Here is a 22722-nt window from a genome sequence, read left to right on the forward strand (position 1 = left end):
GCGGCGGCTGCTCCTCACAGATGAGCCGGAAGGTCCCTGCCTGGCCTGGAGGTTTGCCAGGAGGTGCCTCTGTGGCATAACCCTTCCATTTTCCTACTTTGAAACAGCTGTACCTGTTCCGTTATGGTTTAGTGTTAGCCTGTGAGCCTGGGAGGCAGGCGGCCTGGGGCCAGGTCCCGGCCCTAACTCTGAACAGTCATGGCCTTTCCGAGCCGCGTTTCCTCCTCTTACAACGAGTATGAGGTCCCACTGTGCCCCAGGCCGGGCACCCAGGCTCCCAAAGGAAGTGGGCTGGCGGGGCAGGGAGGAGGGGCAGGGAAGAGGGGCCTGGTGCGGTAGCTGGTCCCCGCCCGAGGAGGCCCCTTGGTCCCCATGATCCTAGGCGGCAGGGACACCCCTCGTGGAGCAAGGACGGCGCCTGGGAGTGCGCCACTGACGCGTCCTCTCCCCGCAGATCTACCTGTCCTGGAAGAGCGGGCCCGGGGAGGTCAAGCACTGGAAGGACATGATCGCGCGGCCCCGGCAGCCTGTGGCCCAGTGGCACCAGCTGAAGGCCTGAGGCGGCCAGAGGAGGCCCAGGGGCCGGGGGACCGGGCCCCCATCATGCCCGCACCACTTTATGCACAACGCGCCCGGCCTGGCCCCCTGCCGCGGGTGAGGGGAGGACCCTGCCGGCTCGGCCAGGGAGGGGTCCCAGAGATCATTTGGGCCCCGTTTCTAGGAAGAACCAGCCCCCTCCTCCGCCAGGCCAGCTCTGGGGGAGGGGCTGTGGGAGCCATTTTCCTGCTTTGCCCCTTTACCTTCCTGACTTGCTGATACTAAAGAAGTGGGGGAGGTCACGAGAGCCAGATGGGCAGACGGGCAGATCCCTCCAGAGGCCCGCCAGGTGGGCACCGTCCCCCGTTTTCTTTGAGGCGGTGCCTGGAGTGGAGAGAGGCCCACGAGAGGGGAGGCCGAGGTGCTGGGCCCCGGCCTGGCCCGGGCAGTTTCAGGTGCCGGCTGGGCCCTGAATGCCAAGGACGGTACAGAGCCCTCGGGGGTGCTGGAGCCGCAGCCGTGTGTACTTGTGTTGTGTCCACCATGTGTGTGTATGTGTGTGCCCGCGCGTGCATGTGTGTGGGTGGGGGGCTCGCTCCCTGTCCCCCTGGGGCCAGCGGTGTGAAGACTGTGCAGAGAGGGCAGGGTTTCATGGAGTGAGGCGGGGCCGGAGGCCGGAGGGGACAGTGCACTGAGCCAGGGCAGGAGAGGAGAAGCGGGGAGGGGTGCGGAGGGGTGGGAAAGAGGGGCAGACGCAGCTGGGCTGAGAACTGGGCTGCCTCCAGCTGTACCCCCTTCCCCCCAACCCCAGGGCCTCCCTCTGCTCAGAGTTCTCCAGTAGCTCCTTCCCCGGTGACATCATTCATCCCTTGAGCATTGTTTCACACCTTTTAGGCGCCTACTGTATGCACCTCATCCCACCAGGACCCACCTGCGCCCTTCCTTCCAGAGACACCCTTGTTCATCCCAGATCGCACAGCCCAGCCCCGCTGGCAATATTCTACCCGAGTCCCACTTTCTTCCCCTTCATCTCGCTCTGTCCGTGCAGACCTGCCCCCCCCCCCCCCACACACACACACACTCACTCACTCATATATACACACACTCCTCCCCTCCATCCTCCTGCTTGCTCACCTTCCCTGTCACCTCTCTGCTCCTGCATCACCCATTCTTCTCCAGGAGTGTCTCCTCCCCTCACCCCTGCACCCCGTCCTCCGGGCAGCTCCTGCTCCCCTTCTCAGTTCAGGGCAGGGAAGCAGGGAAAGTTCCAGGGCCCGAGAGAGGAGGGACAGGTGAGGGGTGACTGGAGGAGGTGGGGAGGGAAGTGGGGAGTTCAGAGGTTTCTCCGCCTCCGCTGCTGCAGATTCCACCCCTTGGAGACAGCAGATTCCGGGTTCACCCCTGCTTAAGCCTGTGCATCCCCCTGCCCCCCCGCCCCCCCAACGGGACCTGGTATTGATACAGGACTGCTGGCCACAGCTTCCCAGCCCGGGGTCCGCGAGCCGGGACCTGGCATTCCCGGCACTCACCGCCAGGTGGCGCCAGGACACCGCAGCCGGTGACCGCGTTCTCGGACCAAGGCCTACCCCAGACGGGGGCGGCACCCCGGGAAAGGAGAGCCCCGGACAGGGTCCCCGTATAGGAGCGTGGCATCAGCATGGGCATTGGAAACCACCCTCCTGGCGTAGCCCGCCCCCGAGCGGGGCCGTCTGCTCCCTGCCGCGGCGGGCCGCATTCTCGCCCGGATCACATTTTGACATTGACGCACCCCTGCCCCTTGGACGGAGGGATGTCACCCGCAGTCGGTGACTCGTGCTGTGGAGTGGAAAGTGCTCGTGTCCACAACTGGTCGCCCGCATCCCTTGTAAACCCAAATGTCTCTCTAGTGTAGCTTTGCTTAAACTGGGGGTCCGCCCCGTCCTCGCCGAGCGGGCTGGGGACCAGCCCCCAGCGGGGACGGGAGGGCGGGGACTCCGGAGGCTGTGGGGGAGCGGAGAGAGGGTGCTGTCTCGACAGGTAGAGGGGTCCTGGGCCCCTGCACCCCGCGGGAGGCGAGCGGGTGAGCGAGCCGGGTCCCAGGCCCGAGGGGAGGGGGGGCGGGGGAGGAGTTGCACTAATTTGCAGAGTGGACGAGGCAAACGCAGCCTTCCCCCCCCCCCCAGGCCCACCCACTGGGTTCTCAGCCAATCACATGCAGAAAGCATCTCCGCGCGGTGTCGGTTCCCAGTCTGACTCGCCCAGGCACCCGCCTGGGGTTCCCCAATCCCCTGACGCGCAGCCGGGGCGCAGGAGAGGGGCGCGCGCGAGGAGGGCCAAGGACCTGGTGGGCTGTCGCGGGAAGGGGCGGGTGGTCTGGGGAATGGGGGAACTTGAGGACGGGGGTGGGCACCGGAGCCCTGCCGCCAACCCAGGACCTTGTTGGGCAAATCGCGCCCCCCTCCCGGGGCCTCAGTTTCCCCACCTGTCAAATGATGGTAACAATACTTCACCTACCTCACAGGGGAGGTTGTGAGGCCGCCGCCAGGGGGGGGGGGTCCCGGCGGGGGACTGGGAGGGGCCACCCGTGAGCAGAGAGTTACTGCAGCCGAAGCCGGCCCGCCTGCCCTCCCCCCAGCCTGTCTCCTCCGCTGCGTCCCAGGCCCCTTTCCGAGCGTCGTCCGTCTTCGTGGGCCCCTAGACTTAGTCGTTCTCTCGTCCAGGTTCCCTTCCTTGTGACCGTCTCCCCAGGGCGCCGCTGTACAAACCCCGCCGCCCAGGTCCTCGCGCCTGCCCACCGGTGCCAGACACCAGGAAAACAGCCACAAAAACGCCCAGGGGGCCCCGGACCCCCAACCCGGCTGGGGCCCAGGGGTGGGGGCTGGTAGCCGTTGTTTGTGTTGTGTTGGAGTCCTTGAGCGCAAGTGTTTTATAAAAAAATAAATAACCACAAAACAAAAACCCACTGTCACAAAAAAAAAAATGCAGTGAAGAGAGATGGAGAAAAACCGAAGGAAAACAAACAAAAAAAAAAGGAAAAAAGAACCATACAACAACTCTCCACCACACTCACCCTCTAAGCCAGCAAGACTTCCTCTTTGCAAAATCATATTTTTGTGGGAATGGGCCCTGCTTTTGTGGCGCGGCCCGTTCCGATTAATAAAGGATCGTGGAAAAGTAGGGCCTTGGCTGTTTCCTCGTGGGTCCCAGCCCTCCCTGCCTCCCAGGGGAAGAGGCAGTGGGGTGAGGGGTGGGGAGCCTGGGCCTTGGAGTCTCCCCTCATCTTGTCACCTTGGCGATGAGGCCCTTCCGCCAGGTCCTGGGATCTAGCACATCAGCCCTCCCTTCCTGAAGCCCCGCTTGTTAGGAGTGGAGTCACCGTGAGGTCTGAGGGGCCCCCTGTAGCTCCCCTAGTCCAACACCCCCTCCCCTGCCTCCCAGGGGGCCCTCACCACCCTCCAAGGCGGTCAGACAAACCGAAGAAGCCCCGACCTCCCCCATTGCCGCCCGCACTCCCACTCGCTGGGCCATGTGTCCAGGTCAGCGGCTCCTTCCCGCCATGTGTCCAGGTCAGCGGCTCCTTCCCGCCATGTGTCCAGGTTAGCGGCTCCTTCCCGCCATGTGTCCAGGTTAGCGGCTCCTTCCCGCCATGTGTCCAGGTTAGCGGCTCCTTCCCGCCATGTGTCCAGGTCAGCGGCTCCTTCCCGCCCGGGGAGCTCCTGCCCAGTGGCTGGGCCTGTGGCTTCTCGCCGCCCTTTCTGGTTTAATCCTTTCGGGTTAGAAAAGTCTCTCCAACCCAAAGAGCCCGTGGCCAGCCCAGCCCGAGGGAACGAGGGAACGGCCAGGGCCCTGAGCACTGTGGTGAGCCCTTTCCTTCCTGCCCTCGGGACCACAGAGGAGCGATGACCATCCGGCCGCCCCTCCCCAGGCCGCCAGGGACACAGCGCCTGTTGCTCTCAGGGCCCCTCAGGAGGACGGTGCTACCCCTGTTACGGGCACGAGGGAGTGAGGGCCCTCGGTTGTCATGTGTCCACCCCCAGAGGGAGGGGGGCCATCGCACCCCCTGCCCCCCGACCCCCGGCCAGCAGCTGCGTCCTGCCCACTGAGGTCCCCACGGGAAGCTGCGCGCCCTCTCCCTCCCCACCATGTCTGGCAGCCTGTGTAAACGCCAGTTAAAAGGTGGTGGTTTCTTTCTTCTTCTGATCTCTGCCCTGGAGATCGGAGGGGGCCCAAGGGTCAGGTAAGTAGCTCAGAGGCCCCTTCCCCGGATCTCTGTACGGGGAGATGGCCCCGGGAACCAGCCTACAGCAGGGACAGCTCGCCAGCCGAGGGACAGCCTCCCGCCATGGGCTCCGGGCCTCCTGCTGGACTTCCTGCCTCGTTCTGCCTCCACGTCGTCAGACCCCTTGTCATCCACACAGACGGGCCCTTCCCTCCCCGTGCCGGTCCACTGCCCCCTGGGGCTCTCTCCTGAGTCCCTCCTGGGCACGGCACGCCATCCTGGGCCGCCTCCGCTCTCCCAGCTCCCCACGGAGACACCCCGAAGGGCGATGCTTGACCACGCTGTGCCCCGGCCCTCGGCTCCTCTACCGTCTGCCTCCCTGGAAGGTGCCCCACGCCCTGTGTTCGTGTCCTGTGTGTACGTGTCTGTTGTGTCTCGTTTAGCTTGTGAGCCCCCTGGGCAGGGACCCCTGTCTGAATCCGTGTTCCGTGTGCACCCCTGGGTGCGCTAATAAACGTCCATCCAGGACCACATGCCACGTGTCTTGTGGAAGCGTTGGGACATGCTGAGCAGGCGCCTGGGAGGCCTGGGAGGCCAGGAGGTGGCTTCTGGGCAGGCCCGGTCCCAAGCACCCTGTTCTGCTTGCCCAAGCCCCTGGCGGGGGGCAGGAAGAGGGGGTTGCGTGACAAAGCCAGGAAAGGGTCCCCCCTCCCCCCTCTCTGCTGCTTTGGGGGGGGGGGCGCGGAGTCCAGGAGGGGAGACTGACAACTACCACTCATCCCACACCCAGACCTGACTGCCAGCCAAGGCCAGAGGGGACCTCCCGGCAGGACTGAGCTCTGGGTTAGGAGGCCCAGCTCCCATTTATGGGCAAGTCCCTCCCCCCTGGGCCGGCCTCTTGCATGGCCACAGCTCTGCTCTCGTCCCCACTGCCTGCCCTCCTGCTCTCAGGCCGACTCCCTTGGCCTCTGCCCTCATGCCTGGCACAACCACAACTCCTCCAAGGCCCTCCTGACCCCCCCCTCCACCTCACCCGCCCCCTCCGGGGCCCAAACACTGCTGACTGCCCCGCACAACTCCCGGAACTGCAGACACAGTGGTGTTACAAGTGGCCCCTCCAAAATCCGCCCCCTCCTCCCGCTCCCCGGAGGGAGGCACAGGCAGCTAGGTGTGGGGGAGGGGCCCCTAGGACTCCTAGCACAGTGCTCTCTTCATCACCGAGGGGAGCTAGCTGTCCTGCCCCGCTGTCCTGGCAACAGCCCCTCCCCACCCGGGTCCCCCTGGAGCAGTGGAGCAGCAAAGCCAGGGGCCCGCCCAGGGTGGCCCAGGGGACTCATCCCGGGCCTTTGCCCGACCTGGAGCTCTCGAGTGAGTGCAGCAGGGAAAGAGTTACAGGGAAACAGACCAGAGAGGAGAGGAAGAGGGAGAGGGAGAGGAAGAGGGAGAGGAAGAGGAAGGACACCGGGGCTCACAGTGCCAACAGTTACTCGTGGTGACGGTGGCTGCCCCTGTACCATGCTCCCCGACATCCAAGATTTACATAAAGGGAAGGTAGACGGACAGATTGCATGGTTCCTGAGCTGCAGTCGGATCTAAATAGCCCACCTCCTGTGTGCAAATGGAGAAACTGAGGCCCAGGTCGGGGCGCCATGACTTTCTCAAGGTCACTCAGTCAACAGAACTAGGACTGGAACCCAGCCTTCTAATGCCAGGACCAGGGCCATTCCCCCCGTGCCGTGACACGGGTCACGGGGTCAGAGGACATTCTTGCCGGCTGCCACCCCTACCCCACCTGTGGGACCTGAGGCCTCATGTCCTTCCTCTAAGTTCCCAGGCCCCGAGAAGGCCCACTGGCCTTGAAGGAGCCACACAGGGTGAGCGTGGGGACCTGAAGAGCTCTAGGAGGGACCACGTCTGCAGCAGCCCCGGACCCCTCTTCCTCCTCAAGCAGGAGGCAGCCCCCAAGCTCCTCCCACCCCCCACTTTCTGTTTGTCACCCTCACTGGCAAGCTGACTGCTCCAGACCCTCCCCAGCCTCCTCCCAACCTAGGCCCAGCCCAGTGGCCAGCAGAGCTGCTGGGCCAGGCCTGACCTTTGGGCCTGGTATGACATCAGCCCGGTCACCATGGTGATGGTGGCCTAGCAGCATCTCATGGGAGATGGGCCTCTAGGCTTGAAGCTTTACCACTTTCTTCCTTTCTTTAAAGTTTTAATTTTTTTTTCTGAACAGGGAGGGGAGAAAGTAAAACCATAACCGAATAAAAAGAAACCAAGAGGGAGAGACAGAGGAAGAGGGAGCTGGAAGGAGGTTAGAACAGAGTCTCAGAGGGGGCAGGAGCGGGGGGGCGGGGCGGGGGGGGGCGGTCAGTGCCGGTGAAGCAATGGGGAAAGGCCAGCCCAGCCTGAGGAAGAAACATCTCAGGTGTCCGGGAACCTGAGCGTTAACCTGGAGGAGACGGAGGAAGGCAGCATAGCTGGGGGCAGGGGGCAGAGTCAGACCCAGCGAGGCCGATGGGAGAGCCCTGAGCAGCCAAAGCCTTGGGCTCGTTCCCCGGACAGCAGACGGCAGCTGGCCGGGCGTCTCGCTGGAGCGGAGGCACAGGACAGGGCGGTGCCAGGGGGGAGCCAGGGCCCCGCAGCAGGGGACCCGGTGCCCCCAGGGCTTATTAAAAAAAACAGGCGCGGGGAGATGCACATTCTTTCTCCAAGAAATGTAATTTGCTTGCAGCCGGTTTTTTTCTTCTTCCTAAAGAAACCATGACCACGTGGGGCCCCAGGCCCTGACCGTGTCCCTGAGTGTCCCTGGCCCCGCCCGCCCCGCCCATGCCCATTATTGCTCGGATGGGAAGGATCTGGCCCCGGGAATGGCAGCGTGCGGGCCCCTCCTCACCCACTTGAGGCTGTCCCTGGTGACGGAGGAGAGGCACACAGTGCTCGTCCCATGCCCCGCGCCGTGCCAGCCACCCTGCCTGTGCCCATTTAAGGGAATGGAGAGTGCAGGCAGTGGGAAAGGCGCTAGGCCGCCTCCCCAGCCCCGCACCGCTCTCCTCAGTGCAGGAGGCCTCCAGGCAGAGTGGCTGCTTGTCAACCTTGACAGCTGGGAGGCTCAGGCGGGGGAGGGAGCAGCCAGATTCCAGGCACAAGCTGGGAGGAGAGAACTGGGTACAAGGCAGAGGTGCAGGCCCTGCCTCCTGAGCCCCGCTTCCCCATACAAACTGGGGGGGGAGGGGGGGCCTGGGGAGGGAGGTATGTCCAATGCGCCCCGGTGGAGGGGCGAGGGCAGCTGCGGTGTGTGGGCCCCAATCCCAGTTTCCCGCTTCTGTCCTGGGCACCGGCCCCTGCAGGCCTCTGCCCCGGCCAGGCCCACCTCACCGCAGTGTCCCCTCCAGAGGCGGGGGCTCCTGCACCAGAAAGGCGGCCTAGGAGGGCCAAACTCCAGGAGGGGGGAGGGCGGTGGCCCCTGGGCACCCGGCCCAGCCACGTGCTGGTTCCACCGACAGCAGTGGCCCCTTTCCAGGAGGAAGCTGGCCTCTCTACTGTGCTGTCAGTGCCGCTCTCAGGGGCCGGACACAGGCACAGGGGGCTGGCTGGAGCCCGTGCCTCCGGGTCTGAGGACCGCCCAGGACTGTCTGAAGGTGGCCCCCAGGCCTGCCGGTTCCCCGCCACTCCCCCAAAGCGGCCCCTGCTCTGCCCACCGCTCCCACGGAGCTTCCCAGAGCCCCTCCTCCCAGAGCGGCTGAAGTCCATCACCCAGAGTACAGGCTCAGGTGCCCAGTCCTGGAGCCGCGTCCAGGGCCCGGGAGCCCCCGCCCCCCATGAGCAGGTCTTCTTCCTCGTCATCCTCGAAGGCCCGCGCCGGGCGCCGGGGCGGCCGCCGGGGGACGGGCTCGTCGCGCTCGGCCATGCGCTCCACGGCGCCCTCGCCCACGAGGAAGACGGTGTCGGCGACGCGTGGCGGCCCGGTGACCGGGTTGTGGTCGTAGGAGAAGACGCGCAGGGAGCGCAGCGGGCGCAGGTCCGGGAAGCCGCCCAGGCGGTTGCGGTCCAGGTCGAGGATGTGCAGGCGGCCCATGCGCAGCAGCGGGGGCGGGAACTCCTCGAAGCGGTTGCCGTAGAGCCAGAGGCCACGCAGGCCCGTCATGCGCGGCAGGTCGGCGGGCAGCGCGCGCAGCCGGTTGTCGCCCATCTGCAGCGACTGGAGCGCCCCCAGGCGCAGCAGCGGCCGCGGGAAGCGCCGCAGGTAGTTGCCCTCGATCCAGAGGCAGCGCAGGCTCTGCAGCTGGGCGAAGTCGCCGGGCAGCGCCAGCAGCCGGTTGCCGCCCAGGTAGAGGCGCGCGAGGCGCGGCAGGCGGCACAGGCCGTCGGGCAGGCGCTCCAGCTTGTTGAAGTCGAGCGCCAGGATGCGCAGCTCGCGCAGCTCCTCGATCTCCTCCGGCAGCTCGCGCAGCCCCGTGCCGCTCACGTACAGCTTCTCCAGGCGGCTCAGCGTGCACACGGCGCTGGGCAGCCGCCGCAGCCGCCGCCCGCTCAGCTCCAGCTGCTGCTCGCCGTGGCGCAGCTGCTCCTCCGCGTCCGACGGCAGCTCGTCCAGGGTGGACTCGGCGATGCCCATGGTCACGGGCCCCGACCGGGGCCACTGCCGCCGCCGCCGCCGCCGCCGCCCGGCATCGCTCCGCCCTGGTCGCCCCCTGGTCTCCCCGACGGGGCCGAGGCCGCCTCGGCTCCGGGGGCCCCCCGCCCCGGCCTGCCCCTGCGCCGGGAGGGGGGCCGTGCGCGGCCGAAAGGAGGCACCCGCTTGGAGCCCAGCCGCGGGGCGCTGCGCTCGGAGGCTCGCCCTCTGGCCTCCCCGGCTCCCGACGCCGGCGGACTGGCTCGGGTTAGCTCTGACTCGCAGCTAAGCGACCCGTCGCCCTGGCAACCCCCGACGCGGCTGCCAATGAGGCAGAGGGAGGGCGGGGCGGGGCGGGGCCAAGAGCTACGGGTGCCGGGGTCCGGGCGCCGGCCAGCGCGGGCCGCGGGAACCCCAGGTCGGCGCCTCCCGAGCCCGGCTTTACGCGGGCGCAGACCCGCCCGCCGACGCTCTCCCGTCGCCGCGAGCCGTTCGGTTGGCGGTCATTTGCGCCCAGATCGGCAAGTCCGGGAAGAAGGGACCGAAGGCCAGGAAACGCCGGCGCGCACACCCGGACCCTGGGCACGTGGCTCTGGAGAAGGGACTGAGGACTGCGGTCGCCGCCGGCCCCTTCGGTGCCGCCGCACGCGACTAGCTTCCCCGCGAGGGTCGCTTCAGGACAGTGACGCGGGACAGAGCGACCGTCTGGCCCTTCTCAGGGTGGGTCACACCGGAGGACTTTCGGGGACTCGGAGCCTGGCTCCGCCCGGTCCGCGCCCGGGACAGCCGCCTCGCCCCGCAGGCTCCTCCGCGGTGCGCTCGCACGCTGTCTCCTGCCACGTCCCCCTGCGGTGCTCAGCGTGTGCGTGGACGGAGGATGGGCCCCCAGCGCCTCTGAGCGCCACCCGCCAGGACCACTTTCACTCCGGGACCTGCCTGGTGCGCATGCTCCCACCACAGCCTGGCCGCCTTCCCCAGCCTCTCCCGCCCCTTCGGAGCCCTCCTGCCAGAGCTCCGGGCAGGAAGGCGCGCTCCCCTGGGTTGGGAACCTGCGTGTGCCCAGCACTCCTGGCACGGAACCCTGGCGACGTGCTGTGGGGTAGGTACCCTCTTTACCCCAATCTTAAAGATGACGGAAGAGGCTCTGAGAGGCTTGATGAGCTGAGTGACTTGCCCAAGGTCACCCCACCGGCTGGGGAGTGGCTGGGGGTTGAGACTAGGTGGTGTGTGGCTCTGCGGCCTGTACTCCTGGCCGTGGACCAATAAGTGGAACACTAACTGCGCCTCCCACAGCGGAGCCTCCCACCTGGTGCCAAAGGCCTCGTTCATCCCACACGAGTGATGAGGAAAGTGCCCCCAGGGATCAGGCATGGGCCTCCCCTGTCCTCAGTGTGACCTTGAGACTGGCTGAAGGCGCACACCTCCGAGCAGCACCCTGCCCTTTGACCCGCCCCCACTCCATCCCCACTGCAGGCCCAGACAGAGGGGCTCCAGGGCAGAGGGCAGAGGGCAGTGGCACGGGTGGTCAGGACAAGAGCCACGCTCCCTGCCACATGAGCTCCGCAGGCAGGCAGGGAGTGTGTGTCCCCTGCTGGCGCGGGGCCTGGCTCATTGTAGGTATTCAGTAACATGTTTTGCATACAGTGACATGCATGGATCACATACGTGTACAGGTTTTTCTTAAATATATTTTTATTGATTTCAGAGAGGAAGGGAGAGGGAGACAGAAACATCCGTGATGAGAGAGAATCATTAATCGGCTGCCTCCTGCACGCCCCCTACCATGGGGATTGAGCCCACAACCTAGGCACATGCCCTTGATCGGGATCGAACCTGGGAGACTTCAGGCCGCAGGCTCTACCCACTGAGCCAAACCGGCCAGCGATACAGCTTGAGCTTTGACACATGTGAACACCCGTGTAGTATGGCCGCCACTCAGAGTCCCCTGGTGCCTCTTACTGTCAACTCCCACCTCCCAGGGGCAGCCATGATCCTGACCTCTATCATCACGGGTCAGTGAGGCCTGTTCTTGGGTTTCATGTAAATGAAATTATTCAGTGTGTACTCCTTCTGCTCCTGACTTCTTTTGCTCAGATACCCCACGTAGGTGTGGGATAAATAGCAGTGGGAACAGGCTAGGGGTGTCAGGGTGACAGGGGACACAGAGGCAGATATTGCCGGGGCCAGGAACCAGCCAGGGACCCCTGTCTAGGGATGGAAACAGATGAGATGCTGACAGGACCTCGGAAGGAGGGAGGGGCGCCAGGCAGAGGATAAGCGCAGCCCAGACACCAGAGCTGGGGTATGGGAGGGTCTGAGCCTTAGCCAGAGGGGCTTCTCACTCCTTCCAGACCTCGCCCCATTCAACACTCGCCCTTCTGCTTTGGGAGAACTTCCCAGAAGAAGCAAGCAGAGGAAAACCCAGCCAGGCTGATGGATAGGGCTGAGCGCCTCCCCCACCCCCACCCCACCCCCTGCTGCCCCTCAAACAGATTCCCCCTGAGGGAACATCCGCTGTGGAGGAGGAAGCCCAGCCAGCCCCCCTCGCCACATGCTCGGAGCTGGCACTCCGCGGGCTCTGCCTGCGCGGGCAGGAGCCACATGCCCTGCCCCTCCAGCACCCGCCTGGCCGAGCGTCCTGGCTTCCAGGGCACGGGACCGGCCCTCTCCTTTCTCCCAGTCTTTGTCTTGCTTGTTCGATGCTGTACCTTCGCCTCCCACCAGGCCCTCCTCGGCGGGTACAGGTAAAATGTGCTGGCACTCCGGCCCACGCAGGCTGGCAGCGGGCAATCTCGCTGATGAATCACGCTGGCACTGCGGGCGCCCAGTTCTTGTTGAGGCGTCACTAATGGATTAGCTCCATCCCCAGCACGGGGCCTCTCAGCCTTTTCCCACTCCCCAGGACGCAAGAAACTGAGGCCCGGGGAGGGGGCAGGGGAGGGGGGGGCCCCCACAGCTATAGGAGTGGGCCCAGACTCTGCCAGCCTCTGCCCATTCCCCCGCGGCACCTTCCCGGAGCCCAGGTCCCTCGGGTCCCCAGAAACCGCCTGGCCGTCCGGATCAGAAGCCGTAACGCCCTGCCCACCTCCAAGCCTGTATTTTGTTCAAGAAATTTGACGCGCAGACAGGAACGAAGCTCTCGGTGACACACACCCTGCGCCTGTGTCCGGCGTTGACGACCGCACACATTTTGTCACACTCACTTTAAATCCACTTTCTTTTCTATGGGCAGGAAGGACACAGCACATGTAATATAGAAGCCCCCTTTGCCTTCCCTCCCGTGTCCCCACACGCCCCCACCCTCACCCGCGGACCCTGGCAAGGCTTCCTCTGGCTCCTACTCCCCTCTGTGGGGCCAGGACCGCTGTGGCTGCCGAGACCTGAGTGAGGTCATGGAATGTTAGCACCCGGGGCCTTAGCAGGCAGGGATGTGAGCCTGTTAGAGCCGGCCATGAAAGGTCAGGGAGGGAGGGGGCTCAGCTCCCAGGAGACCACAGGTTCTGCTGGATGTCTGCAGGAAGCTGGGGGCTTCATCCCCGGAAAACACAGGTGGCAGGAACCTCCCCCTCCCCATGATGTCACAGTTCCCACGGGTTCATGGTCTCCTGGGGACCTCGTCCCAGTCCTTCATTTGGCAAAAAAAAGGAACATGGCAATGCCCTTCATGCCATGCCCCCTCCTCCCTGCACCCCTGGACGCTAGGTGTCGCCTGCCTGCAGGTATTCATTCACCAAACAGCATGGCCCTGCGCGTGTGGCCACACAAGGGCGGTGACTGTGAACGTGGACATATTAATAGACCCGAAACCCTGCCTCTGCGGGACTCCCATTCCCGCGAGTGGAGATAATCAGCAAGAGGCATGTCCCGCTGTGTCAGGCATCGATCAGGCTGTGGGGGAAGGAGCGCAGGAGACAGAGACAGCCCTCAGGACAGGCTGGCATTTGAGCAAAGCTGGAGCGGGGAGAGGGAAAGGCCATGTAGACAGATGTCCGGGGCACGAGTTCCAGGACGGGGTGGCAGCGCCAAGACCCCGGGCAGGAGTGTGCCGGGAGCCCTGGAGCCGCAAGGAGCCCAGGCAGCAGGGAGATGGCAGGGAGAGGAAGTCTTGGGGGTGAGGGACTGCCGAGGCCTGCGGCCTTTGTGAAGGCTTTGGCTTTGACCTCTGGTGGGAGATCACTGGGGACTTTGAGCAGAGGAATGGCCTGATCTGACATACATCTTAACAGGACCCCTGTGGCTGCTGCTGAAGGAAGGGGTGTGTGTATGTGCATGCGTGTGTGTGCATGTGTGTGTGTGTTTTGGGGGTGTGGGGAAAGGCGTTTGTCCAACTCATACCCCTCCACACGGTAATCTGGGTCCTTTTCCGCACACTAAGGAGGTTCCATGTATGTGTGGGATAAAGGAACTTCGTTTCCTGACCACATTGGCCAAGCAGGTGCTTAAGTTCCCCTGCTCCACAGGTGAGAAAACCAATTCAATGAATTCAAGTAGCTCGCCCTAGCCGGTGGTGCTCAGTGGGTAGAGCGTTGGCCTGAAGACGGAAGGGTCCCAGGTTCGATTCCAGTCAAGGTCAGAGGCCTGGATTGCAGGCTCAACCCCCAGTAGGGGGCATGCAAGAGGCAGCTGATCAATGATTCTCATCATTGATCTCTCTCTTTCCTCTCTGAAATCAATAAAAAAATTATTTTTGAAAAAGAAGGTAAATAGCTTGATCAATGTCACACAGCTGGTAAGGGCAAGGCCAGGATCCAAACCCAATCCATCTTCTTGCAAAGCCCGGACTTCCAAGGCGTATTGCCTCGCTCAGCCGGGAGAAATTAAAGAAGGCACCCTGGATGCCCCAGTGCTCGCCCTCGTCATGCAAAGATTTCCAGAACTGCCCTGCTTGGACATTCTGACCCCAAGCCCAGGACGCAGCGTGTCTGCCCAACTGGGAGCATCCGAGAACCCACAGAGCCAGCCTCCGAACCCCAAAGCAGACGCAGGAAGGCAGAGCAGAGGGCCCAAGGCCAGCGTCTGCCTAGGGCTGTGATCTGGGCTCAGGGTCTGCCCATTAGCAAGTTGCAGGCACTGCCTGGGCCACCATTGGTCCAGAGCCCTTCGTACACAGCCAAGCTCACGAGGGTGGCTCAGCCACTGCCACCCTGCGCCCCAGGTCCCCGAGAAACTGGAGGCTACCAACACCCTGGGGATCACATTCCCCGAAACCAGAGCTCCTGAGAGCGGCCTGGCGGGTCTGCTGAAAGCTGAGAGTCCTCCCCAGCCCTCCAGGGACACAGAGCTGGAGCAGCAGAAGCCAGGAGTGACGCTGACTTGGGTCCGGACACGCCTCCCTGCGGGACATGCCTCCAGGCGGGACATGCCTCCATGCGACACGCCTCCATGCGGGACATGCCTCCATGCGGGACACGCCCCCATGCGGGGACAGAAACGTGACCATCCTAATGAGTTCTGAGAGGCCTCCATGTTCCAAAATGAGTTCTGACACGATGGCTCCTTCCTCTTGGAAGAAACCACAGTGGGCATAGCTGGCCGCTGCCCTTACACCTTCCTGGGCCTGTGGCCAAGTTCAAGCTGGATCTTCTGCTCCAAGACCACAGACCCAGGTCCTGCCATGACCGCCAAGGACTTGCCTGTCCTGGTCCCCCTCCCCGTGGCAGGGGAAGCCAGTGTCACTGTCTCTGTCTTCCTGGGCACTAGCAGGCTGGCGCGGTTGGACCCGGGACTGAGCACGGGCCGACAGATGTGGGCAGAAGTAGCTCATGCGGCGTTCATGCACAATCTCCCGCCTTTACTCTGTGGGGTCAAAGGTGAGCAGGCGCTGGATCCCTGAGTCACCACGTGGAGGTGAGCGATCTGACCCACATTAGACTGTGAAGCAAATGAGAAATAAATGCTAACATATTCAGCCATTTTTTAGAACTTAAATTCTTTATTGTGTTTTTTTGGGGAGGGTTGAATTTTACTTTTTAAAAAATATATTTTATTGATTTTTTACAGAGAGGAAGGGAGAGGGATAGTGAGAAACATAGACGAGAGAGAAACACCGATCAGCTGCCTCCTGCACACCCCCTACTGGGGATGTGCCCACAGCCAAGGTACATGCCCTTGACCGGAATCGAACCTGGGACCCTTGAGTCTGCAGGCTGATGCTCTATCCACTGAGCCAAACCAGTCAGGGTGTAAATTCTTTATTGTTTAAAGTATTACATGAGTCTCTTTTTCCCCCCATTGACCTCCCCCGGCCGCTCCCACCCCCAGCACATGCCCTCACCCCCTCCTGTCTGTGTCCATTGGTTATGCTCAGATGCATGCACACAAGTCCTTTGGTTGATCTCCCCCCCCCCCCACCTTCCCTCTGAGGTTGCACAGTCTGATCGATGCTTCTGTGTCTCTGGTTCTGTTTTTGTTCATCAGTTTATGTTGTTCGTTATATTCCACAAATGAGTGACATCATGTGATATTTATCTTTCTCTGACTGGCTTATTTCACTCAGCATAATGCTCTCCAGTTCCATCCAGGCTGTTGCAAATGGTAAGAACTCCTTCTTTTTTACCGCAGCGTGTATTCCATTGTGTAGATGTACCTCCGTTTTCTAATCCATTCATCTGCTGATGGGCACTTAGGCTGTTTCCAGATCTTAGCTATGGTGAATGTGCTGCTATGAACATCGGGGTGCATATATCCTTTCTAATTGGTGTTTCTGATTTCTTGGGATATAGTCCTAGAAGTGGGATCCCTGGGTCAAATGGGAGTTCCATTTTTAGTTTTTTGAGGAAACTCCGTATTGTTCTCCACGGTGGCTGCACTAATCTGCACTCCCACCAGCAGTGCACGAGGGTTCCTTTTTCTCCACATCCTCGCCAGCACTTGTTTGTTGGTTTGTTGATGAACATATTCAGCCATTTAGACTTAAGGATTGTTTGTCACAGAATCATCCCAGACTGACCAAGACATTTCCTCTCAATTTCTCAAATGCACCAGCTTCGTTCCACCCCAGGACCTTTGCACATGCTGGTCCCTCTCCTTCCTGCTGTGCTTGGCTCACATGGCTTATCCCTTACCGTTTCAGTTGAAACCTCCCTCTCTCAGAGAATCCTTCCGGATCTCTTCCAGCGCGCCAAACTCCCATGTTATACATTCTTGAATTCCCACATTTCTCCTTCAAAGTGCTTATTCCAATTACCTATATTAATAAAAGCGTGATATGCTAATTAGACTGGACATCCTTCCGGATGACCTTCTGGATGAAGCTGCAGGGGGGGAGGTGCCGAGGCAGAGGCAGCCGCCACAGCGGCGGGGGCCAAGCCCCTTGGACGAATTTCGTAATCAACTAACTAACTAAGTTCATATTATTTGAAGTCATTTTCCTCTGTACTAAGATACAAGCTCCGTGAGGGGAGGGACGGTGTTCAGTGATGCTCCATGAACCCGGCCCGGTGCCTGCCGCCTGGCACCCCCTTAGCCAGCATGTGCTGGAGGAGTGAGCACAGCCTCTGTCCCGCAGGTTCTCCGGGCGTCTGGTCCACCTGAGCTGCTCCCGCACCCTCCCCGGACCTCCGTTCTCACATCGAAAGAGTGAATCCGAAGCGGGACTAGGATGAGGTGAGCAGGGCCCTTGCCCCGGGCACAGAATTTAAGGGGCGGCAAAAAAACAACACGGCATCTCAGCAATCAAGATAAAGAATCGTTTCATGTCATAAAGATGGGTCAGCACCGGTGCTGTGAGGGGCCGTATTGGAGTCCGCGGCAAAAGGAGAGGTCAGTAGTACTAATTCTGTCTGCATTTCAAGTGTTTATGCTTTGGCCCGGCCGGCGTGGCTCAGGGGTTGAGCGTCGACCTAGGAACCAGGAGGTCAGGGTTCGATTCCAGGTCAGGGCACAGGCCCGGGTTGTGGGCTCCATCCCCAGGGTGGGGGGGGGCGGGGGGGGGGCCGTGCAGGAGGCAGCCGACCAATGATTCTCTCTCATCATGGATGCTTCTTTCTCTCTCTCTCGGGGCCTGGGTGTCGCCACTGTGAGATGTGAACGGATGCTCCACGCTCCACAGTGCCCTGGTCCCCGCGGGCCTCCCCTCTTCCTGTGCCCCGCTCTCCGAGGGAAGCTCGGAACAAAGTGAGATCCGTGGCTTTGAGTGGCACACGCGGCTTTGAAGCCCGAGCTGAGACTATAGCTTTGCAAGAGCCGAGTTTTGAGAGAGGCGCCCTTTGTGTAGGTCCAAAAGCCTGGCTTTGAACTTGGAGAGCAGGGAGCTGACGCCGCACGGCCGGGTGGGGGGAAGCAGGCGTCACAGAAGCCACAATCCCAGGCGAAAGGCGATGAAGGCTCCTGGGCAGGTGGGAGGGAAGGGGCCGAGCCGCCTCCCTGAAGGTGGATGCCGCTGCAAAGGAGGCCCCGGCCCTGCCTGCTTGGGCTGAGCCTGAGGGGGCATGAGAAAGTCCCAGGTAGATCTGGGGGACCCCAGGGCGAGGAGACCTGCACTCACGCGCGCGCACACACGCACACACACACACACACGCATACTCACCCCTTTTCTTCAGCAGAAGAAAGCGAAGCCCCTGCTCATCACGGGCTGCATGATGCTGGCTCTCCAGGAAGCTTCCAGGCCTCACTTCTCACACCGCACCCGACCCCACCCCGCCCCGGGTTCCGTGATGTGATGGAAAGGCCCGCGCTGGGAGCAGAGGCCTGAGTGCGCACGAAGCGGGGGGCTTGGGGCGTTCGCTCCGTCTCTGCTCAGCTGGACCTGGTTCTCACCAAGTTCCTTCCAGCGTGAAGTTTTACGGCTCCAAGACCCTCCTGGCGGCGCCCTGTCTGTAGCAGCATCTGGAAAAGCAAGAAGACTCGGCGGCGGCAGCCCTGGAAGACCCCAGCAGACCCTCCTCCAAGCCTAACAGAGAACGGGGGGGGGGGGGGGGGGATGCGGGTTCCTGGCCGTCCTTGCGTATTTGGCTGTTCGGGGACCATCTCTGTGGGAAGGGGTGGCCCTCCAGATGGCCAGAGAGGAAAGCGGGGATCAGATTTCGAGTTTCGGGCCCTCCATCTGTGCGTGCAGCCTACCCACCCTCCTGCCGCCTTCCCACCGGGGCCTCCACCACCCCGGCCTCCAGTTCCCACGGACAAATGCCTTTTCCCAGCTGGCCAGCTGTCAAGCCCATGAGCCGGTGGCTCTGCATGTCACCATGTGACCCCGGCCAGATGGTGCCTGTCAGCTTCCGCTGCCACGGTGCCATGACGAGGGCAGCCTCACGCGTGTCCGTGTGCGTCAGAAATGGGGTCCAATCACGTGGCGCCCAGCGTCTGTCCCGATCCTGCTGTCCCGTCAGCCCTCGGGGCTCCACACCCCCACAGCCTGCCGTCAGCGCAGCACCCACCTGTGTCCCCAAACTTCCCCCAGAGGGAGGCCCTCTGTGTTCTCACTGAAAAGACGAGGCCCACGGAAAACTCCCAGCCCCGCAGGCTGTGGGGGCTTAATAAAGGCTAATCATCGTCTTTGTGCCGCAGACTGATTTCCAGAATATCCTGAGGCGGGGGGAGGGGGGGCGGGGGCAGGCAGCCTTGGCAGCAGCTACAATTGGCACAATTGGCACCAGCTGGAAGGAGTGACTCGCCTGGTTTGCAGGTGAAGGGAGGGGCAGGCAGCATCCAGGAGGCCCAGCAGAGGTGCCCTCAGGGGGGGCAGCCTAGGCCTCTGGGGTCACCCCCATGCTCTCCCAGACAGGAGGGGGCCTGCTCCCCAAGAAGGTGCTGAGGGTCCTGTCCAGGGCCAAGCAGGAGGCGGCAAAGGCCAGACCCTGCAATGCACTGGCAGGGTAGCCTTTCTCAAGTCCCCACCCCACCCAGGCCTGCTTCCTCCGCTCCAGCGTCAAGGCAGCTCCTGTTTGCGAGCTCAGCACCTTATACGTCGGCTCGTGTGGCCCAGCAGGTGGGCACTGCTGTTTGGTCAGTTCAGACGCCCAGCGGCCTCCATAGCTGGTGACCAGACGCCCAGGCGGCCTCCACAGCTGCGGCGGAAGCAGCTGCAGGGTGAAGAGCTGGGATTCGAACCCAGGACGTCTGACTCCAGAGCCCGGGCCCGGCCAGCTCCAGCCCACAGCCTGGGCTCCGAGGGAGGAAACGGACCAGAGGCTCACGTCTCTGCGGGGCAGGGGGACAGGTGCCCCCAAGGGAAGCCGCACTGTCAGCGCCCAGGCTCACCCGGCAGCACAGGGTGGGCGGGACGTGGCGAAGGCCTGTCCCTTCAACTGTCCCAGTGACCTGAGCACCACAGGGGGAGGCGCTCACCCGCCTGCTGGCGACACCGAGGAGGGCTCAGCACTGACCCAGGCCCAGCTCCGGCCCGCGGGGCTCAGGGGTGAGAGGTGAGGCCCTCGGGCCGCTATGGGGAAGCTTGGCTGGGGCTGGTCAGCTGCTGGGCACCGTGTGAGGGGAGGTCCCCTCCAGCCCTCCAGCAGGCCCCGCCCGCGACCCTCACCGGCTGTGACTTGGGGAGTCACTGCACCTCTCCATGCCCATGCTCCTCTGGGAGATGGGACAGCCAGGCCCTGCACCCAGCGGAGGCGCCAGAACCACCAAGGCTTAGCATTGGCCCCTCCTAGATCCCCTTCCTGCCACCCCACGCCCTGGCCACCTTATCCTCACACGGCTTCTGGGCTGGGGCCCGGGACCCAAGCAGAGAGACCAGGACCCAGGCAGGGGATCCGGACCCAAGCAGGGGGGCCAGGACCCAAACAGGGGACCCAGGACCCAAGCAGGGGGCCCAGGACCCAAACAGAGAGACGAGGACCAAAGCAGGGGGCCCAGGACCCAAGCAGAGAGACCAGGACCAAAGCAGGAGGCCCAGGACCCAAACAGGGACCCAGGACCAAAGCAGGGGCCCAGGACCCAAGCAGGGGCCCAGGACCCAAGCAGGGACCCAGGACCAAAGCAGGGGGCCAGGACCAAAGCAGGGGCCCAGGACCCAAACAAGGGACCCAGGACCCAAACAAGGGACTCAGGACCCAAACAGGAGGCCCAGGACCAAAGCAGAGAGACCAGGACCAAAGCAGGAGGCCCAGGACCCAAGCAGAGAGACCAGGACCAAAGCAGGAGGCCCAGGACCCAAACAGGGGGCCCAGGACTCAAACAGGGACCCAGGACCCAAGCAGGGGGCCCAGGACCCAAGCAGGGGGCCCAGGACCCAAACAGGGACCCAGGACCCAAACAAGGGACTCAGGACCCAAACAGGAGGCCCAGGACCAAAGCAGGGGGCCCAGGATGAGCTGCCTGGAGAGAGGCTGCAGGGGAGGAGGCAGGGCTCATGGATCACAGGGGCTGCTCAGCCCCCGCCCTTGGTGGGGTCCACACCTCCAGCCCAGGAAACCCGAAGCAGCCCCAGCTCCCATGGCCTGGAAACTGGGTGCAGGACCATGGGGGTGGGGGGCAGAGAGAGAGTGTATCAGGCTCCAGTGTCCTCGACACCCTATCTCCTCCTGGGCCAGAGAGGAGGGTGAGCAGGGAACACGAGCTGTAAGGAGACACCGATGGGGGAATGAGAAATGGATGCAGCAGATGTCTGTCCCGCTGATTTTGTGTGTCTATGTCGGTGTCTGTGTCTATGCGTGTTGATGTGCATGTGTCTGTGTCTGTTGATGTGTATGTGTCTGTCTATGCGTGTTGATGTGTATGTGTCTGTGTCTACGTGTGTGTATGTGTATGTGTCTATGTGTGTTGATGTGTATGTGTCTGTGTCTATGTATGTGTGTGTGTGTCTATGCATGTTGATGTGTATGTGTCTGTCTATGCGTGTTGATGTGTATGTGTCTGTGTCTATGCGTGTTGATGTGTATGTGTCTGTGTCTATGTGTGTTGATGTGCATGTGTCTTTCTATGCATGTTGATGTGTATGTGTCTGTGTCTATGTGTGTTGATGTGCCTGTGTGTGTCTGTGTCTGTGTGTTGATGTGTCTGTGTCTATGCGTGTTGATGTGTCTGTGTCTATGTGTGTTGATGTGCTTGTGTGTGCCTGTGTCTATGTGTGTTGATGTGTCTGTGTCTATGCGTGTTGATGTGTCTATGTATGCCTGTGTCTGTGTGTTGATATATCTGTGTCTATGCGTGTTGATGTGCTTGTGTGTGTCTGTGTCTATGCATGTTGATGTGCCTGTGTGTGTCTGTGCCTATGCGTGTTGATGTGCCTGTGTGTGTATGTGTCTGCATGCAGAAGCACCTCAGGTGCTCATGTGATGACCCGTGGTCATGTACATGCTTGTTTTGTGTTTCCATGTTTCTGTGTGTTGTTGTTAGTGAGTCTAGGCCAGTGGTCGGCAAACTCATTAGTCAACAGAGCCAAATATCAACAGGACGACGATTGAAATTTCTTTTGAGAACCAAATTTTTTAAACTTAAACTATATGGGTAGGTACATTGTTATTAACATAATTAGGGGACTCCTAAGCCGGCCTTTGCTAAAAACGTCCTCCATCTGATGGAGGTACGTTCACTGAGGTCGACCCCTTCCAACTCTCCCATCCACACCCGTCTTGTATACTTGTTTCGTCTGTCTCCTTTCCGAAAACCGACTTCTGCGCATGGCCACGAAGTTTCAATCGCACCGTATGTGCGCACCCGCACATGGTATTTTGTGGAAGAGCCACACTCAAGGGGCCAAAGAGCCACATGTAGCTTGCGAGCCACGGTTTGCCTACCACTGGTCTAGGCACACTTCTCTGCTGGGATTTTTGTATCCGTCTGTGTTTGCATGTGCATCTCCAGGGGTCTGTGTGTGTTTTGGGGTGAGTGTGACTGTGGGTGGTGGGTTGGCTGACCTCCCCTCTCCCCCCTCACGGTGGCCAGGCCTGGGTTGGGATCAGCCCAGGTGGCAAATCTTTTTTTTTTTTAATATATTTTATTGATTTTTCACAGAGAGGAAGGGAGAGGGATAGAGAGTTAGAAACATCGATGAGAGAGAAACATGGATCAGCTGCCTCCTGGACACTCCCCACTGGGGATGTGCCCCCAACCAAGGTACATGCCCTTGACTGGAATCGAACCTGGGACCCTTGAGTCCGCAGGCCAATGTTTCATCCACTGAGCCAAACCAGTCAGGGCAGGTGGCAAATCTCTAGTTTGGTGACTCACCCCCAATGTTGGGGGCCATGGACCAGCCACTGTGCGTGGGGCTTTCGCAGGGCCTGAGTCTGGCTGGGCCTGTAGCTGGGAGACTGTGTCCCCTCTTCCCTCCCCCACATGCCACAGGGAGCCCCAGCCAGGCCACGACAGCTCCCATGCTGCTGCGGAAGACCCCGGGGATGCCAGGAAGACCTGCGGGGACCCCGGGTCAGCAGAGCTGCTCCCCAGACACCCCCACAGGGCTGGAAGAGGGGAGCAGCAGCTGGAC

At 62.0% G+C, this 22722-nt stretch overlaps 2 protein-coding genes and 1 long non-coding RNA gene across 9 annotated transcripts in view; 2 read left to right on the top strand and 1 right to left on the bottom strand.

Moving 5' to 3' along the window:
• SYT7 (synaptotagmin 7) overlaps positions 1 to 3690 on the top strand; it is a 56861-nt gene extending 53171 nt beyond the window's left edge. For all 5 annotated transcript variants that reach the window (XM_036295780.1, XM_036295781.1, XM_036295782.1 and 2 more), the window contains one exon: positions 455 to 3690. In XM_036295780.1, the coding sequence (XP_036151673.1) occupies positions 455 to 559 (105 nt within the window). In that variant the 3' untranslated portion in view covers positions 560 to 3690. The remainder of the gene's footprint in view (positions 1 to 454) is intronic.
• Positions 3691 to 7105: 3415 nt separating this feature from the next.
• On the bottom strand, positions 7106 to 9610 carry LRRC10B (leucine rich repeat containing 10B). The gene has a single exon (XM_036295921.1). The coding sequence runs from the start codon at positions 9345 to 9347 to the stop codon at positions 8499 to 8501; it is 849 nt and encodes a 282-aa protein (XP_036151814.1). The 5' UTR covers positions 9348 to 9610; the 3' UTR covers positions 7106 to 8498.
• Positions 9611 to 9719: 109 nt separating this feature from the next.
• On the top strand, positions 9720 to 18234 carry LOC118649117. 3 transcript variants are annotated; one of them, XR_004965554.1, is made up of 3 exons: positions 9720 to 10443; positions 16852 to 17105; positions 17885 to 18234. It is a non-coding gene; the product is annotated as an uncharacterized LOC118649117 (long non-coding RNA). The 3 variants fall into 3 exon arrangements; XR_004965556.1 differs by having other exon boundaries at positions 17888 to 18234; XR_004965555.1 differs by lacking the exon at positions 9720 to 10443 and adding an exon at positions 13981 to 15191.
• Positions 18235 to 22722: the final 4488 nt, after the last annotated feature.

The sequence above is a fragment of the Myotis myotis genome, unplaced genomic scaffold (assembly GCF_014108235.1).
Source record: "Myotis myotis isolate mMyoMyo1 unplaced genomic scaffold, mMyoMyo1.p scaffold_m19_p_27, whole genome shotgun sequence".
NCBI classification, from domain to species: domain Eukaryota; kingdom Metazoa; phylum Chordata; class Mammalia; order Chiroptera; family Vespertilionidae; genus Myotis; species Myotis myotis.